Source organism: Sphaeramia orbicularis, chromosome 7 (assembly GCF_902148855.1).
Source record: "Sphaeramia orbicularis chromosome 7, fSphaOr1.1, whole genome shotgun sequence".
Taxonomy (NCBI): domain Eukaryota; kingdom Metazoa; phylum Chordata; class Actinopteri; order Kurtiformes; family Apogonidae; genus Sphaeramia; species Sphaeramia orbicularis.
In genome coordinates, this window is record NC_043963.1 from 8,042,348 (window position 1) to 8,062,341 (window position 19,994).

A 19,994-nucleotide genomic window follows, 5' to 3' on the forward strand; every position below is an offset into this window, starting at 1 on the left:
GCCTTATGAAAACTCCATTTTCAGCCATTTTTTGACCATCTGAAAAAGGTGTTGAAACACTCTAAAACTTCTCAGGGAGTGTTAATTATGAACTTAAGTATGTCCTAAAACACTTTTTAAGCATTTTTGAAAATATTCCAAAATGACCATTTTTGGACGTCATACTATAGCCTTATGAAAATTCCATTTTGAGCCATTTTTTGACCATCTGAAAAAGGTGTTGAAAAACCCTAAAACTTCTCAGGGAGTGTTAATTATGAACTTGGGAACATCCTAAAACACTTTTTGAGCATTTTTGAAAATATGTTCAAAATGACCGTTTTTGGACGTCATACTATGGCCTTATGAAAATTCCATTTTGAGCCATTTTTTGACCATCTGAAAAAGGTGTTGAAAAACCCTAAAACATTTCAACGAGTGTTTATTATGAACTTAAGTACGTCCTAAAACACTTTTTAAGCATTTATGAAAATATTTCCAAAATGACCATTTTTGGACGTCATACTATAGCCTTATGAAAACTCCATTTTCAGCCATTTTTTGACCATCTGAAAAAGGTGTTGAAACACTCTAAAACTTCTCAGGGAGTGTTAATTATGAACTTGGGAACATCCTAAAACACTTTTTGAGCATTTTTGAAAATATGTTCAAAATGACCGTTTTTGGACGTCATACTATGGCCTTATGAAAATTCCATTTTGAGCCATTTTTTGACCATCTGAAAAAGGTGTTGAAAAACCCTAAAACTTCTCAGGGAGTGTTAATTATGAACTTGGGAACATCCTAAAACACTTTTTGAGCATTTTTGAAAATATGTTCAAAATGACCGTTTTTGGACGTCATACTATGGCCTTATGAAAATTCCATTTTGAGCCATTTTTTGACCATCTGAAAAAGGTGTTGAAAAACCCTAAAACACCTCAACAAGTGTTTATTATGAACTTAAGTACGTCCTAAAACACTTTTTAAGCATTTATGAAAATATTTCCAAAATGACCATTTTTGGACGTCATACTATAGCCTTATGAAAACTCCATTTTCAGCCATTTTTTGACCATCTGAAAAAGGTGTTGAAACACTCTAAAACTTCTCAGGGAGTGTTAATTATGAACTTGGGAACATCCTAAAACACTTTTTAAGCATTTTTGAAAATATGTTCAAAATGACCGTTTTTGGACGTCATACTATGGCCTTATGAAAATTCCATTTTGAGCCATTTTTTGACCATCTGAAAAAGGTGTTGAAAAACCCTAAAACTTCTCAGGGAGTGTTAATTATGAACTTGGGAACATCCTAAAACACTTTTTGAGCATTTTTGAAAATATGTTCAAAATGACCGTTTTTGGACGTCATACTATGGCCTTATGAAAATTCCATTTTGAGCCATTTTTTTGACCATCTGAAAAAGGTGTTGAAAAACCCTAAAACATCTCAACGAGTGCTTATTATGAACTCAAGCATGTCCTAAAACACTTTTTAAGCATTTATGAAAATATTTCCAAAATGACCATTTTTGGACGTCATACTATAGCCTTATGAAAATTCCATTTTGAGCCATTTTTTGTCCATCAGAAAAAGGTGTTGAAACAACCTCAAAAAACTCAGGGAGTGTTAATTATGAATTTGGGAACATCCTAAAACACTTTTTGAGCATTTTTGAAAATATGTTCAAAATGACCATTTTTGGACGTCATACTATAGCCTTATGAAAACTCCATTTTGAGCCTGTTGATGACCATCTGAAAAAGGTGTTGAAAAACCCTAAAACACCTCAACAAGTGTTTATTATGAACTTAAGTACGTCCTAAAACACTTTTTAAGCATTTATGAAAATATTTCCAAAATGACCATTTTTGGACATCATACGGCCTTATGAAAACTCCATTTTCAGCCATTTTTTTGACCATCTGAAAAAGGTGTTGAAAAACCCTAAAACACCTCAACGAGTGCTTATTATGAACTCAAGCACGTCCTAAAACACTTTTTAAGCATTTATGAAAATATTTCCAAAATGACCATTTTTGGACGTCATACTATAGCCTTATGAAAATTCCATTTTGAGCCATTTTTTGTCCATCAGAAAAAGGTGTTGAAACAACCTCAAAAAACTCAGGGAGTGTTAATTATGAACTTAGGAAGGTCCTAAAACACTTTTTGAGCATTTTTGAAAATATGTTCAAAATGACCATTTTTAGACGTCATACTATATAGCCTTATGAAAATTCCATTTTGAGCCATTTTTGACCATCTAAAAAAGGTGTTGAAAAACCCTAAAACACCTCAACGAGTGCTTATTATGAACTCAAGCACGTCCTAAAACACTTTTTAAGCATTTATGAAAATATTTCCAAAATGACCATTTTTGGACATCATACTATAGCCTTATGAAAATTCCATTTTGAGCCTGTTTATGACCATCTGAAAAAGGTGTTGAAACACTCTAAAACACCTCAGGAGAACTGGTTGGTGTGTTTTGAACCACCTAAAACACTTTAAAAACAGTTATAAAACTCTTCTAATTTCAGAGCACATCCAAAGAACAGCCTTTGTTTCATCTGCTGAGGCTTTTAACGACATTCTACAAACACTTTTTACAACACTTTAGGAGCCACTGAACAGTACCTTAACTTCTAAAACATTTTCAGAACACATACAGAACATCCTATCAGTGGTGTAAAATGGAGCTAAAACAGTTTAGAAACCTTTCATAAATGCATATCCTCAGTGTACAGACAGTTTTATTCACTCACTGGTGACCATAGGATGAACTCCTGCTGAAATCATCTTTACTCATAATAGTTGCACTTTAACACTACACTCATATTGTACATTTGCACAAACATTCTTTCATATTCATGTAAAATGCATGTGGTGTTGAGATATTGATTCCTTGCTGATAGATGATCAATCCTGTGTTGCAGGCGCTGACCGCTTCATGGATGACGTCGCTCGTATGATCGGCTATCGGCCGTTCCCCTGGATGAAGTGGTGCTGGTCCTTTATAACTCCATGTGTCTGCATGGTGAGAACCGACAACAAACACAAACTGAAAACACAGATTTAAGAACAGACTCCACAGACTTCAGCTTTCGTTCAGTCTGTGACTCAGACCCACATGGATCTAATTTAACACAGACTCTGAACTCGTCATTTACAACATGAACTCAAGTCTGCACAGGTTGGAAAAACTGAACCTGAACCACATTCACAGGATGAAAACAGAACAGTTATCTTTCTGTTTCGCTTCACTGTAACTGAAACAAATTGTGCAACAAATCCTGTGATTATAAAAGTATTTCAGGAGGAAAAAAAGAACCTCAACAAATAAACACACATCAAGGTTGACTTTAAAAAAAAAAAAAAAATAGAAAAACATGCACACACATTTGAGACTCATTTACATCTACTTCTTTTTAAATGTTATTAAAACATTTGTGAAACATTATGCAAACAAAGTGTGAAAAGCAAATAAAAGACTAATCTGAACTTTAATCTAATTCTGCAGTAGAACATTAAAAATACGGTGTAATGACAGGTTCCTTTCATTACCAAAGCTGTGGATAAACTCACATCAGTCTGTGTCGAAAACATCCATTACATGTTACATTGAATGTTATCAAAGTCATCACATGCCAGTGGAGTTTGGTTAAATATTTAACAGATAAACCGACCACTTTTCTTCAATTACAGCAGTAAAGTCTTCAACCCATCAAGACCCAGTGCTACATTTATAGCAAATTTTTTTTTTCTCTATACTTAACATTTAAGTAAATTATCATCATTTATTATAATATATTCCTGTGTTTTTTCAGTGAAACTCAGGTATTTTCCAGTATTTAACCTCCTGAGACCCAGGAAAGTACAAGTTTTGGCTTTTTTTAAATTAAATAATTGCCTATATTGGAAACATTAGTCGCTTTTCCACTGACTCTTAAATTGTGCAAATATAACTTGTGCATAAAGATTAACCTAATGGAAAAACAACAATTTCTCCTAAACTCGTTTTTTTCAATTAACAGTTTTTGCGCTGGCAAGAGGTGGTTTTTCGGGCCTAGCGCAAATGGGATATCACGCAAAACTGCAATGAAAGACTTTTTTCCTCAACTAGTCACATGAATAAAAAAAACAGATGTTGACAAACGTTACAACAAGTGAAGAAGAAGAGTTTTAAAACAAACATGGTGCAGTATGTGTGGACACAGCAGGAAACATTTTTTAATTTAGTACGAGATAGAGGGGTAATACGTAATAATGAATATATCTGTAAATCAACACCATATTTATGTTTGTCGCCATGTTTATGGAATGACTTCTCATGTTAGGGTTAGGGTCGCGATAATTAATAAACAAATCATTGCATTTGTGATTTAATGGAAAAACCGACATTACACACTTCTGTTTTTTCGACATTTACTAAATATCGGTAAAGTTTTGCACAGATGTCCAATGGAAAAGTGACTATTATGATGCAACAGTTTTTTCAGATGCATTTTGTAATATTTTTATGGAATGTCCTTCGCAGTGGACAGGTTTTTTCATTTTAATTTTGTAAAAAGCTGTGAAACTCTTGTCCCACAGCTGGGTCTTCGGAGTTTAATTTACTAGTCATGTAGATGTTCATAAAATCTCAGATTAAAGTTGAGGTTAATTATATCAAAAACGTAAAAAAAACTGTAGAAAAAGTGACTTTTTCAGATATCAATAACTGAACACAAAAACAGGTGTTTGGAACCACTGTCATTGATCCAACTTCATGGGTTTTACTGGTGAGTCAATGTTGTCGAAGATGTCGGTGTTTCCACGGTAACTACGGAGCCTCTGAACGTCCAAATGTTTCATATCTGATGACCATGAAAAGATGATAAACTGTATTTTACTCCAGTTATTGACATGTATTGATAGGATTAGTGGATCAGAACTTACCAGACATCGTAGATCAGTAGATGGTTTTGGTTTCCAGAGGCTGTTCGGGTCTTTAAGGGTTAAAATAAGAAATGGCTAATGCCAGACTGGTTTGTTGCGTGACGTCAAAAAGTCAGAAATATTCACAGAACTGGAGAAACGTATCTATATGACTTTCAGAAGGTAATGGGAGGTCATTCTGCTTCATGTTCAGGGCATCTTTCTGTTCCACCTGGTCAACTACAAGCCTCTGACCTACAACAACATGTACGTGTACCCGTGGTGGGGGGAGGTGATCGGCTGGTGTCTGGCCTTGTCCTCCATGCTCTGCATCCCTGTCAGTCTGCTCTACAAACTGTTCAGAGCCAAGGGAACCTTCAGAGAGGTCAGTGAACGCATCACACCTACACATTCAATAAGACAGGAAAGAAACAAGGGAAATGGACAAAGTTAATAATTAACCAAAATAATCCTGCACATTCACAGCTGATTAGTTTTAACCATTAGTCAGTTAATGTCATTGTATGTGTCATTTTAATTAAATCCAGCTACAGGGTGGGGAAGCAAAATTTACAATATTTTGAAGCAGGGATTGAAAGACAGTGTATGACCAATTAGTTTATTGAAAGTCATGAGAATTTATTTGCCACAAGAAAACTGACATAATAGAAAATGTTTTTATTCTATGTGTCCTCCTTCTTTCTCAATAACTGCCTTCACACGCTTCCTGAAACTTGCGCAAGTGTTCCTCAAATATTCGGGTGACAACTTCTCCCATTCTTCTTTAATAGTATCTTCCAGACTTTCTGGTAATAGTTTTGCTCATAGTCATTCTCTTCTTTCCATTATAAACAGTCTTTATGGACACTCCAACTATTTTTGAAATCTCCTTTGGTGTGACGAGTGCATTCAGCAAATCACACACTCTTTGACGTTTGCTTTCCTGATTACTCATATGGGCAAAAGTTTCTGAAAAGGTATGGATAATAGTGTTAGGTATGATTATGACATCAATATATGTTTGGTTTCAAAACAACTGACGTAGTGCCTGCTGAGAAAAAACAACTAAATATTCATTGTAAATTTTGCTTCCCCACTCTGTATATTCTGTAAAAGTGTATTTAATTCCGCATCGAGCCTGTTTACATGTACTTTAAAGCTCATTATGTGATTTCTGGTGTTTTCAGATTATTCAAGTGATCATGTAAATAGTATAATCTGATTAATTTATAAAATAACAGTAGTAATCTGATTATGAGAAATCAGATTAACACCCAGATTTCTCCCCAATACTCCGATGTTTTGGTGAATGTATGCCTGTTAATCTGATTTATTTTGTGGTTTTACATCTGCACGTGAAAAAAAAATTAATACTAACTAGAAGCACTCAGAGAGCGCAGACCTCCGCCAAGGCTGATCAGTGGCCCCCCCCGTGGGCCCCCCCACCCCCGATCACCACCAAAATTTAATCATTTCTTCCTTATCCCATTTCCAACAAACCCTGAAAATTTCATCCAAATCTGTCCATAACTTTTTAAGTTATGTTGCACACTAACGGACAGACAAACAAACAAACAAACAGACAAACCCTGGCAAAAACATAACCTCCTTGGCGGAGGTAATTAAATCGTAGTAAATGGAAGTGATGTAATCAAATGCTAGAAGAAGACAATAATCGGAAGTTTGACTCTACCATAACTACGTACGTATAAACTGAATGAAATCCAATAATGAACTGAAACGTCTAAATCAGGGTTTTTTCCATTATCGCATTTCTTAAGTGCATGTAAACGCATCACATCTGTTTATTACAATCATCTGATTTTTATGCTCATGTAAACAGGCTCATTATTTTTTTGGCAGAAAAAAATGCAGACGTTACGATGATTCACAACATATTTGTAAACTTGGGTTCTGTGAAGACAGATTTTTGGGTCTTGAAAAAGTTTAAAACTAAAACTCACCAAATACTTTATCCTTAGTAGTTTTTTGAAGTTCTACTGAACTGGTTTTGCTCTTAAATGTTTCATTTCTCATCCAAGAGGCTTCATCAGTTCTACACAATGTGGACAAAAGTATGTGGACACGTTGAATTCAGGTTTTTCTTTTCTAACAGGGGTCTGGGATACAAAACAATCATGACTAATGTTATAATATACAGGGGTTGGACAAAATAATGGAAACACCTAACATTGTGGCATCATAGAAGGTGTTTCCATTATTTTGTCCAACCCCTGTAGTTTCATATTATGGGATAAATATCATTGCATTGGTTAGTTTGGTTTAAATTGTTATTTTTGCTTCAAAAATGCCTCAGAGATGGTTTAGACTTAATTTCTCTCAACTATGATTTTAAATGTTCTACCTCTAAATTTCTCAAATATTTTACAGTATGATACACTTTATTGTCCCCTTTCGTGCTCTGACTGTAAATAATGATTTTCTACCACAACTAACCATCTACTTTCTTCACATCTCAATTAAACTTTAAGGAAATATTGATGTTTATAAACTATATGGACAAAAATATTGGGACACAATTTCTATCAACCTTATTATTATTTTTTTTAATCTATGACTATGATTGTAAATGTTAAATATTGATCTTTTTGTCTCAAATCATCATGAACAGGACATCTTACAGCTGTAGACATGACATGTCCCAATATTTTTGTCCATATAGTTTAGAAACATCAATATTTCCTCAAAGTTTAATGAGATTTTTTCTTCCTCGGTGAGATGTGAAGAAAGTAGATGGTTAGTTGTGGTAGAAAATTATTATTTATAGACAGAGCAGGAAAAATGTTGGAGAAACTTAGAGGTAGAACATTTAAAATCATAGTCATGGATAAAAAAATAAATCAGTGTTGTAGATCAATATGGACAAAAGTATTAGGACACATCATGTCTACAGCTGTAAAATGTCCTGTTCATGAGGATTTAAGATAAAAACATCAATATTTCCTCAAAGTTTAATGGGAGATTTTTCTTCCTCAGTGAGATGTGAAGAAAGTAGATGGCTAGCTGTGGTAGAAAATTATTATTTACAGTTAGAGCACAAAAGGGGACAATAAAGCGTATCATATCGTAAAATATTTGAGAAATTTAGAGGTAGAACATTTAAAATCATAATCACTGATAAAAAAAAAATCAATCAATGTTGAGAGAAATTAAGTCAAAACCATTTCTGAGGCATTCTGGAAGCAAATAAAACAATTTAAACCAAATTAACCAATGCAATGATATTTATCCCAATATAAATCTATATTATAACATTAGTCTTTATTGTTTTGTATCCCAGACCACTGTTAGAAAAGAAACACTTGAATTCAACGTGTCCACATACTTTTGTCCACATTGTGTGGAACTGATGAAGCCTCTTGGATGGGAAAATAAATGTTTCTAAAAACAAACCCGGTCCAGTTGAACTTCTGAAACTACTATGGTTAAACACTGACCTGGACAGATGAGAACGTCCACAGACCTCTGACCTGCCGTTTCCTGTTGTGTCCCTCAGCGCTGGGCCCACCTGACCTGTCCGGTGTGGGGGGCCCATCACCTGGAGTACATGGCCCCCGACATCAAGTCCCTGACGTCGCTGTCGCCCAGCACCGACGACAACAAGGTCATCATCTTCGAGAGCGTCATGTAAACCGGGCTCCACCGATCTGCAGCGCTCCATCCTGACGACGCCTCATCACCACGACGACGCACCTGACCTTCGGACGTCCCCGGGCATCAGATTGATTGGTTATCGCCTCAGATGGCTCCTCTCGGATCGATTATCGTTTGGTCGTCCAAAAGTCACCAAAGCTCCGATTCATGACGCCTGTAAAAGACACGAGATGGAGAAGTCGGCTCCTCCTGGATGGATTCATTACCAAATTTTTACCTCCCGAGATTAAGACGTAAACCGAAGTCAAACCAGCAGATCACTGGGTTCTTTTACACTGAAGGGCTTTGATGGTTCTCATGAAGGAAACCCCAAACCTCCTGGAACTTTAAAAGAACCTGAACAAATTTTTGTAAAAAAGAAAAAAAAGAAGGATAACCTTAAAATTTGCTGCAAATAGTCGAACGCTGGAGGAGCTGAAGGTGGATGGATTCCGTCCTGGTGGGGTTTCACTGTGTTTCAAAAGCTGCTGAATGTCTCCGAGGTCGGGCGTTCACCATGCAATCTTGTCCTGGGGGGTTGGAAGGGATCGGACGTACGGACAAATATAGTGAACATGATAACGTAGACAGCCATCACACATACAGTCACGCTAACGTCAAACATGTCATCTGGGCTTTTGAAGAGTTTAGACGCTAAATTTGGGGTTGACATTGTCTGGATTTTTTGGTATTTTACTGGCTGTGTTTGTGTAATGGCTGTTTATTAAGACAGAGCTGTAGACAGACAGACTGACTGACTCCCCAGAAACACTTCCGGAGGTCGGTTGCGTCGTATCAGGACGTAAAAATGAGCGACGGCGTCCTGCTCCTCAGTCCTGTGCTCAAACATCACAAAAACAGCTGATTAGCTTCGTTTCCAGATTCCAGCAGCTCTGAAGGAATCCTGGTTGAACGGTAGGACTGAGGTAGGATCGGCCGCTCATGAACCCCTGATACGACACAACATGAGGTCCACGAACGCATCACGCTGCCGGGAAAACCAAATAAGCTCAGTCGGTCTTGAATCCATGGCTAAAACTTGAATATTTGGTCTTTGCTGAAGACTGATGTTCTGACATATCAGAGCAGCCGAAACTAAACGTACTGTGAACCACCAGCTCCTACTACTGATCCCAGATCGGATCCTGAGCGCCGTGAGGTTCTAGTTTGACCTCCAGACCTCTTATCGACAGTCACACCGAGGCTTGATTCACTCAGGCAGTTTTAGTTCTGAAAACGAAAGGACGGTTCCAGTGTCGCGGCAGTTTTGGATCCGTGTTTACGAAAAATCCCATTTACCTCCATTTAATAAAATCCCATTTACTTTTAGTCAGTAAAATCCCATTTACTTATATTAAATAAAATCCCATTTACTTCCATTCAATTAAGCAATGTCTTTGTAAAAACAGTAAAAGGTCCACAGCCCTTTGCATTTCCATGTTATAATTGGAACAGTTGAGAGAATGAAGTCAAAAGCTTTGGAAATATTTGTTTGGCTGCTCAAATGCATTTTTTCAGAAATGTTTATTAATAATAATAATAATAATAATACATTGGTTTTACAGAGCGCTTTTCTAGGTACTCAAAGACACTTGAGGAAACCATTCAACTCAAGGTTCTTGTTAGTGTCTTCTTGAACATTTGGTAAAATTTGATTATAACTGATTAATAATTGTAGGTTTTTATCAAGTAAAAGTATCAAAAAGACTCTGGATTTGAAGGATACAACACTGATCATTCGTAGGTGTTCTGTAGGTCAGATGTTAGAGTCCTGTAGGTTCAACTTGGGTCTTTAAAGACTAAGTAGACCTAGAGTTGACATGTTTTTTCTGTTGATAATTGATCCACCTCAGAAATCCAATTATGTCTGTTGTTTGTAAAATACAGTAAACACCCGACTCGTCCAATAATCTCAGTCTGTAAACACAAAGATTGGATTAAAGCGCCACTCATGTCCTTTTTTATTTTACAACTGAAGCCGACGCCACACTGGAGCCGACCTTTGACCTTAACCTTTAACTCCGCGATTTTTATCTGACCTCCTTCAATCCGATACCCCTTTTCCACAAAGCAGTTCAAGGGCCGGTTTGGAGGCGGAGCTTAACCTCCAAAAGCTTCAGGATCCCAAAACCGACCAACAAGACCAGCTGAGAACTGACCCCGGGTCTGCTCTGGTGGAAACGGGGTGCGAGGGGAGGCTCAGGCCTGTGTCCGAATCGGGTCGAAGGTCGGGCTTTGTTCTGCGTCCCCGGGTCGACTCAAGTGCCAAACAGAGCGATACTGGCCCTGCAGGGCTGACCCCAGACCAGGGCTCCAGACCGCCAACATCAACCTGTTCACTCTATTCTCTGCCTCGTCTCATTAGTCTCACGAACGCCGACGTCCTCCCAACAAACATCGCTCTCTGATCCTGCGAAAAACGACCGACTTCTTTATGAATTTGATCAATTTTACATTGTTTTCCCCTCAGTAGAACCTTTTGTCCGATTGGCACAAAACTGTCGACGATAAACACTATTTGTCGTTAAACTTATTTCACTTAAATAAGGTAAATAGCTGCATTCCCATGGCGTCCAATATTCTGATAATGAAGTAAATTAAAGCCCGATCAGAATGAAAATGTAAAAAATCTGGAGGAATTTTCAATCGGAATAAAACTTTGTAAGAAAATATTAGCATCAAATAGCTTAATCTAATATTTTTCTGGTTGGAACAAATGTATTCTCATTGTGCAGGTTTTTTGACGTAGTTGACGCGATAAATTTCCGGAACAGAAACAACTTATTTTTTAATCGGAGACCGTAGAAGGTTTAAGGATTATTTTAACCATTAGCAGTCGTCTCAAGTTCATGTTTTTTTTGACAAGATGAATCAAGTCAGAATCCACCAAACGACTGAACCTGACCAACACCGCAAAACTAAAGACAGTAGCTGAAGTTGTTTAGATTCTTCTCAGTGGTCGGAATGATTTCTTCGCATTAAATACTTTGGGGCTTTGAAATCTAAGTCTTTATTTAATGTAAATCTAAATATTTAACCTGTAATGGGAATAATTTCAATCAAATATCGTCCACGTAGCTACTGGTGATTCTGTTTCATTATTAAAAAAACAGATTCTCGTTCGAGCTTCCGTCCCGCTCAAAGCAGATAAACCGATAAAACTCACCGACCGTCGACGGGATCAGACGTAGCGTTGAAGCCGGAGGAGTCGCCGTGATGCCAAGCGTTGCCTTACGTCGTTGTCTTAACTCTAGAGCCCGTACGGTTGACCAGCCAATCCCAGAGCCCTACAGTGTATGGCTCCGGTCCATATCCCACCCCGTCAGCAGTCCGCGGGGGCGTGTCTACACCTCTGTCTCCTAGCAACCACTCACCTTCCACCTGTCATCATGGGGGGGGAAACAATTAGAATGTAAAATATACTAAAACTAAATACATTTGCACATTGTTGTAAAAATAATGTTGCTAGCACTTTGAAAAGAAATCGTGTTAGAAATCGTGTTTTGTTTTACATATTGTAAAATGAATCAGAGATTTATTTTGTGGAGGCTTTTATTTTGCTTATACATACAGTATGAAAGTATATATATTGAATATCTTTGTGTGTTATCTATATTTGATGCAGTATGTAATTATGATGATGATTTCTGGCTGATTGTTCACGTTCAGTCGGTAAACACGAGCAACTGCGACCACGGAGCTTCAGGCTACCTCACTCCTCATTCATGGACGTTAAAAACACTTCTTTTAGCTTTTCGCGCCGGCAGGAAGCCACGGTGGGTTTGTGAAATCCTCGTCTTCCTGCTTTGCGTTGCAGATTTAAAGGCTTTAAAGGCAAAACTCCACAAAACAGGATGCACATTTACAGGTATCTGATCAAAACCCCAAAAATAAAAGACAAAACTGACATTAAAGTGGATATTTTTTCAAGGCTCTAAATATTAAATGTGTGTTATTTACAGGTGTTGGTGTTGTGAGGCCTTTAAATGTCGTGTGACCGGCTGACGTGAACAAGCAGTGAGGGGCTGGGCTTTTATTTTGGCGGGTTTTGCTGCGATGCAGTGACGTTAAGGCTGTTAAGGCTTTGTGTGGCTCTGAACACACTTCGAAAGGGAATGTCTTTTTTTTTCTTTACTTTTTTGATTCCTAATTTGCAAAGTGCTCAAGTGTTTTAAAAAGTTGTAGCTTTAGATGATTTTAACCTGTAGATTTTTTTTTTTCTCGGTGTGTTTTACTGAATATCAGTGTTTTTTCTCAGACCTCCCCCGAGGCTCAGACTCATGTCACTTAATCAAGAAAAGACAAATATCTTCTTGTCGGCTCAGAATTAAGCCTTGTTCTCATTAATGTGGATGTTTTTTCCTTGGATTGAAATCCTGAAACCTTGATTTTACAAAACCTGCATGGAAGCAAATGTGAAATGTTTGAACAAACTGGTTATTTTTGGTTAAACTGGTTCCCATTTCTATGTCAATATGGATTTTAAAAACCTGTATTAGAGACTTGAAATGCTGTTTTTGAGTCAGTAAGGAGCCCAGATGTTGAGGGAAATGTTCATTTTGCAAAGTATTAATGTGAACGGGGCTATTGTATTCCCATAAAACAAGAATAATATGCTTTTATTTTGGCAGATTCTTCAAAAAATACATTAATATTTAACATTTCAGATGGGAAAGGTTTTGAAGGCTGAATAACTGCCCACTGTGACGTGTAAAAAGGTGAAGTGTTGATAAAAACATGACTCACAACTACCTGAACAGTATATAAATACCTCAGCTATCGACCTACAACAAAAGAAAACTACCCAGAGACAGATATACTTTAAGACGACTTCGTCTGTTCACCTGCCAGCGTTCAGACACTAAATTATTTATTATTTTACTCCCGTCCCATTTGCTGGACTCTCAGCTTTGTCTGCCATTCTGTCGCTAAGACAGTGATTTTAAAGAAAAAAATATTAATGAAGAACCCCGATCTCAAACCAGACCAGCCAATCCCACAAACAAATGAGATAATGGAGCTTCACGTGTAAAAAGGACAAATGCAACACTACATGAAGATGTGTTTCAGGATGATTACAGTTAACAAATTCGTTTTACGCTAATTTTATGCTGCTAACGGTCAGTTCACCGATCTGAATGACTGTGTTAGCTAAAACTCCTACAAGTAAATGTGACAAACCATGGCACACTAACTGAAATACTAAAGCATAACAACTGCAACACTTGATCACATATTTTAGCTTGGCTACAGTACAAAAAAGTCGGGAAAAAAAAAAGCTAATTTAAGATAATTATAGGACGCTAACAGTTAGAAGGCATAACTATGGTGGGTGAAATTTCCACCAACAAATGTGGCAAAACATAAAAGACAAACGCATAGTGAAGCTTGATTCACAAAAAGTAAAACTGCAAACACTAAATGATGATGTATTTTATCCTGACTACAGCAAAAACTACATTTGAAGCTAATCGTAGGATGCTAAGAGTTCTGTTAGTGATAGCAGCAGCTAGTAAATATGACGTTTCGCCACAAAACTGCTTGAATACAAAGTTAAATTGGCCGAATGTCATAACAATAATAATATTTATAGCAACTGGATAAAACTTTAGACCAAGATTTAACTGTCCAGTAACTAAGAACAAGTTTTGATCAAGATTCACTGTTGATAATTTTCATTAGGTCCCACCTCTGATAAATTAATGTTGCTGTAATCTGGCAACAGAAAAATCAGCTCATAACCCAGTTCATCAGTTTAAAGAAGTTTACTTGCTTAATGCTTTTTTTAAAATGTCACATTAAACTGACTCTGTTGCTTTTGAATGTTAGCATGTTAATAGCTTAATGATATCAGTACATTTCTGTTAAATATTGTCTAATCTCATAAACTGAAATAAATAAATAAACAAATAAATAAAGTCAAAATTCATATGAGAGTAAATTGCAAGTAAAAATATTGCTGTATGATGAATTAAGCAATTAAAATGTATAACAACAAACATTACCAAACTAGCTTAAGCAGCTAATACAGCTAGCTGTCATGCTAATATAACAGACTGAGAATATTCTGGGTATTTTGTGGTGATTATTGCTTTGTTGTTGGTATTTATATGAACAGATTCAATTTCATTTCTCCATTAAATACAAAAGGAAAAAAAAAAAATTTATAAATCACCACTAATGTCATTCTTAATAATTTACTTTCTTATTTCTGTGGAACTAAAAATATAAATTTCACATTGGAGGTGATGTCGATTGGCTGGTCTGGTGGCAAAGGTCAAAGTTCAATAAACTAAACCAGATAAAAGTGTCAACACTGATTTATAGAGATTAACACAGTAGTCCTCATCAAAACTACTAGATTAGATTGTATTAGAGGTCACAGTCATGTGACTGAAGTGCCACTAACGATTTTATTTTAATGACGACTAACTCGAGGCAGTATTTTATAGGAACATGATCAAACTGATCTTTTAATGTAGAAACTCTTATTTTTAAATTAAAACTGTATCATTAATGTTTGTTTTTTAATATTTTCTGTTTGGACTGGAGCCTGGGAGGGTCAGAAGGTGAAAAAATAAAAAATCTGCAGCCATTTAAGACTCAAGAAAATAAGAAAAAATGAAATGTACATTTACCAAAATCAGATGTTGTTTCGTGTCATTTTGTCTGTGTGCTCTTCTGCCAAAAAAACTAAACTAAACATTGTTGTGACAGTATCTTTGATCCAAACTGTAACCCGTATCGCTGGATGGATGCGGACATTGAACTAAAACCAGCATACAGTTCACTCTGCAGGTGCTGTAAAATGTGACACACTGCTGTAAAACTGTCATAAACACTGTACAGGTGACAGAGATGTACTGTATTTTGAACAAGGGTTTTTTTTAAGGCAATGAATGTTTTTTCTTCCAGACTAGAGACAGACTGAGATGGAATTTTCCGGTAACAAAACCAAATTTCAACAATTTCTGACAATTTAAATCTATAAATATGCCTTTGTTTATTTGCAGCTGTGGTTGCTTTGTCATTATGAAAGCTGTAAATATAAGTTTTACTCTAAACAGAATGGTTCTGGGTGCCACTTCTACACTTTTAACCTTTTCTTTTAGCTCCCATTTTCACTTTATGGTTAAAAAACACTTAGTTGTAATCCCCCCTCACGGCCTAAAATACTTAAATTAATAATTAAGTCCAATAACGCAGCTGAAACCTCAGGCGCTGCATGTACATGTGATTAAATCCATCATCAGTCTGTCTCTAAACGGTTCACACAGTGATGTCAAATGACTGCCAGGAGATTTTGAAAATGCTATGCAAAGAGCCGAGCTGCTTTCTGTTAAACGGTCGGACATTCAGACGAAAAACAGCAGACGATACTTTTATGATGAATCATGAAGATGCAGAACTTTGCTGTAAAGTTGATGGGTTTAATTATTCTCAGCTTCTGTATAAAAACTCCCAAAAAAATCAAAACCTCTACGTACATATTTTTAATGGAACACTACATATTTTTGGCTAGCGGGTATCTTTCAATCCAAACAACAGTGGACGATACCACATAACAGATCCACCACTTCCATACCCTTTCACAATAAAAGCCCTAAACTCTACACACTGTGCAACTCAACTTAGCTCCTCAGAGTGTTTCACCAAAAAATACATTATACTTTTATGTTTTGTAACATGTATTTACATTATTCCACTACAATCAACTAACATAAACACTAATAATGTTAATGCTAGCTTAACAAACGGGAATACGTCACCATCTACTGCAGCCACATTAATAGTTGATTCAGAATTTTAACATTGATGGAAACACTTAATGTAAATAAACAAGTCAAACTCTTTGCAGAACAGCAGCATATACAAGGAATAAAACACTACACTGTATAAAAAGTACATAAAAATAATAATATACATCACATAAAATGGGACTAAACCACTGCATTGTTATAATGCTATATAAATTTGAAGGAAATGCTTTAAACTGAAAGGGATAATTATGGAAAAGATGCAAAAAATTACTTTATAACAACATAGAATCTGCTGTTTGTCTGTTTGTCCGACTGTTCTTTGCAGGTTTAGGATAATTGATACTGTCAAACAAACTCCTCCATCAGTTCGTTTCCTTCAGAGGAGAGAGTCTGGGTTCCCAAAAATCATCAGAAGTCCAAAATCCAGATTCCAAAAACCTCATCTGAGACCATGTCTTTACTTTTGATGGTTTCCTGATCCAGCAGGTTTATTTGTGGCGACAGTTTGATCAAAACACTCAACGTCTCCGATTATCGTATGAAATGACCTTCTTACCTGTATACGTTCTAGGAAATTGTCCTCAGGTGTGATGTTTGATGGGACCAGTAGGTGGCGCTCTCCTCTGGGGGGAACTCGGATTGTTTTGTGGCTGGAAACAGAAACTGGAGTCCATTGGGTTGAAACAGACGAACGATGAGTCGCTTTACTGAGAGTTTCTAGAAAAAAAAAAAAAAAAAAAAAAGGAGAAGAATCACATGGGAGTGTTTTATAAAGTCTACACGAACTACATTAAATTGTCAACGCAAATTTAACAATACATAGATATTCATTTGACTAGTATGGCAAAAAATAAAATACACCAAAAAAAAATCAAGTAATTTCATCCATTTAAAGAAATTAATCAAAAAGCTTAACACAAATGTTTGATTAAAAAAAATTATAAGAAAAGCAGATAATAATGTTACGATTATCATTTAAAAACTATATCTCTAACTTTCTTATGAATGAAAGATGTTTTCTGTGGAATATTAATGCCACCATAAAGTAGAACATCATCAGCAAACATGCTCACCAAAAGTGAAAATTAGGTTAAAATGAAGAAATATTTAACAAATACGTAAAACTGAAACTCCTGATTTGCGTCGTTACTGTTTAATTTAACTTTGAACACAGAATCCTGAAGGTTAAATTATGTCTCAAACTGAAGCGTTACCGTGTTTGAGTCTCAACGATATATAGAAGTAGGGCTGGGTGATTATTACCATGATAAAAATTCAGTTGATTTTTGATGAATACCACAAAAAAAACATGAAAATCATTACTTCTTTGCCGTTTTAAAGCTAGTTTTCAAAATAACCACGATTGTTTGTTTTTTTTAATAATTTGTAAAACAGATAATTTGAAAAATGGACTTAAATGAAATGAGAAAAAAAAGATGTACAAGATAAAAAGGACTTCACAAATGTAATAAAATGTAGATGATATTAATTACATAACATAAAAAAGGAAAGAAATACAATAGACAAAAATATAATATCAAGGATCAAACAAAACAATGTTAAGAATAGTAATAAAACAAAAACTGTAACAACAAAAATTAAGTAAAAGACAAAAACAATAACATAAAAGACTTAACGACAAAAACTACATGAGATGTAACAACATATTCATTTGTTGTTGTGGTCAAAACAGGTATAAAACACTAAATATATGTGAATAAAATTAAGGATGATTATCAGACAATGCAAACAAAAATTACCCAAACAACTGAAGAACAACATGAGGAGTATCCTTCTGTATCCTCTTGTATTAGACTCCGCCCTCCAGACCTTTACCACAACGTGGACCCAGTGTTTGTTTCCAGCCCAAACCCAACTCCGTGGTGACTCGCTCACCCCGCCGTCGGCCATTTCTTGTACCTGTGTCTCAGTGTGACTTCTGTAACCGCCGTCTTCCATCGATAAGTGTAGAGTAGACAATCAGGTAGACGATAAGTAACCTAGGCCATACAGTGATAGATGTTAACAGCAGTCGGGGCTCGCCGTTGACGAATCAGCAGCCAAAAACCCGCCGAGTCTGTCGGCGGGCGATGATGAAAGAGTTAACTTCGAGCCTCGAAAGTGTCACCTGTGATTCATTGACCTTTGACCCCTGTGAGGGTCTCCATGCTGTAAAGCCACTGTGATAACTGTGCTCATCTGACTAAACCAACGGCAATAAAACTAACATGACAAACAGCTCACCTGTCTCCATGGTTACTGGGGGAGGGGGACTCATTTCCATGGTTACTGGGCGATGGAGACTCATTTCCATGGTTACGGGCCATGCGGGTTATTTCCATGGTTACTGGGCGATGTGGGTTATTTCCATGGTTACTGGGCGATGGGGATTCATTTCCATGGCCACTGGGCTATGTGGGATGTCTCTGTGGTTACTAGGTGATGGGGAATCATGTCCATGGTTACTGGGCAAGGTGGGATGTCTCTGTGATTACTGGGCGATGTGGGTTATTTCCATGGTTACTGGGCGATGTGGGTTATTTCCATGGTTACTGGGCGATGTGGGTTATTTCCATGGTTACTGGGCGATGTGGGCTGTCTCCGTGGTTACAGGGTGATGTGGGCTGTCTCCGTGGTTACTGGGCGATGTGGGATGTCTCCGTGGTTACTGGGTAGTGTGGGATGTCTCCGTGGTTACTGGGTAGTGTGGGATGTCTCCATGGTTACTGGGCGATGTGGTTTTATGAAGCGGTTTTCCATTTAAAGCAGGGCTCACCAACACGGTGCCCGCGGGCACCAGGTCGCCCGCAGGGACCACGCAAGTCGCCCGCAGGCCTGCTCTAAAAATAGAACTAGTTCAGGTTTCTCCAACACGTTGCTCGCGATCTACCGGTGACAGGTCTAAATTTCCACCCAATCAAATTTACAAGTGTCCCCCTCCCGAGATGAAACGGTCAACTAGCTGTCAATCAAACTTTAGCGCTGGTTTGCTGCCTGTCATTGGAGAGGGGCGGGGCCCAGGATGAGCCAGATGCCAGGCAGGTAGTGGGTTTAGCCCCGCAACAATGTCGGCTGAATATAGTCAGGGAGTTATTTTCACCAACAATGAGACAATGGACTTCTGTTTGACAAATGTGAAAGACGAGTGTGTGTGTGTGTGTGTGTGTGTGTGTGTGTGTGTGTGTGTGTGTGTAGGTGTGTGATCTGTGGCGCCTTCTGGAAGTCAGTAAAAGATGCAACGTGGAGTGGAACTTCACCAAAGTTCACAGCAACTTTTCTGGAGATTCTCCAGTGGGAATCAGCCTCCGTACAGAGAAGGTAAAAGAGCTGAAAACTAAAGTCCAAAACCAACAGTCCATGTTCACTAAACTGACCAAGGCCAGCGCTTCAGCAGAGGCATCAGTAAAGTGGTTCACATCCTGGACCAGTGCAAACATATGTGCACTATCTGCGCATGCGCTCAGACAGCTGCAGTCGGACCTGAACAGGTGCCTCTGCGTTTGACTCCAGCATGATGACTGTAGAAGTGACGGGGATGGTGGATTTACGTGCACAAAGTTCTGGTTTTAATGAATATGTTTTGACAGCATATGTGAATTTAGAAAAGGTCAAATCCTTCAGAAAAACAGCAGCACATGCTGGTGAAGTTTTATGATGTGACAACGTTTCTTTTCACAA

The 19,994-nt window shown here is 37.2% G+C and overlaps 1 protein-coding gene across 2 annotated transcripts in view; it reads left to right on the forward strand.

Annotated features, from left to right (window-relative positions):
- Positions 1–9,557, forward strand: part of slc6a8 (solute carrier family 6 member 8) — an 85,368-nt gene extending 75,811 nt beyond the window's left edge. For both annotated transcript variants that reach the window (XM_030138057.1, XM_030138059.1), the window contains 3 exons: positions 2,922–3,022; positions 5,117–5,287; positions 8,420–9,557. In XM_030138057.1, coding sequence (XP_029993917.1) covers positions 2,922–3,022; positions 5,117–5,287; positions 8,420–8,554 — 407 coding nt within the window. In that variant the 3' untranslated portion in view covers positions 8,555–9,557. The remainder of the gene's footprint in view (positions 1–2,921; positions 3,023–5,116; positions 5,288–8,419) is intronic.
- Positions 9,558–19,994: the final 10,437 nt, after the last annotated feature.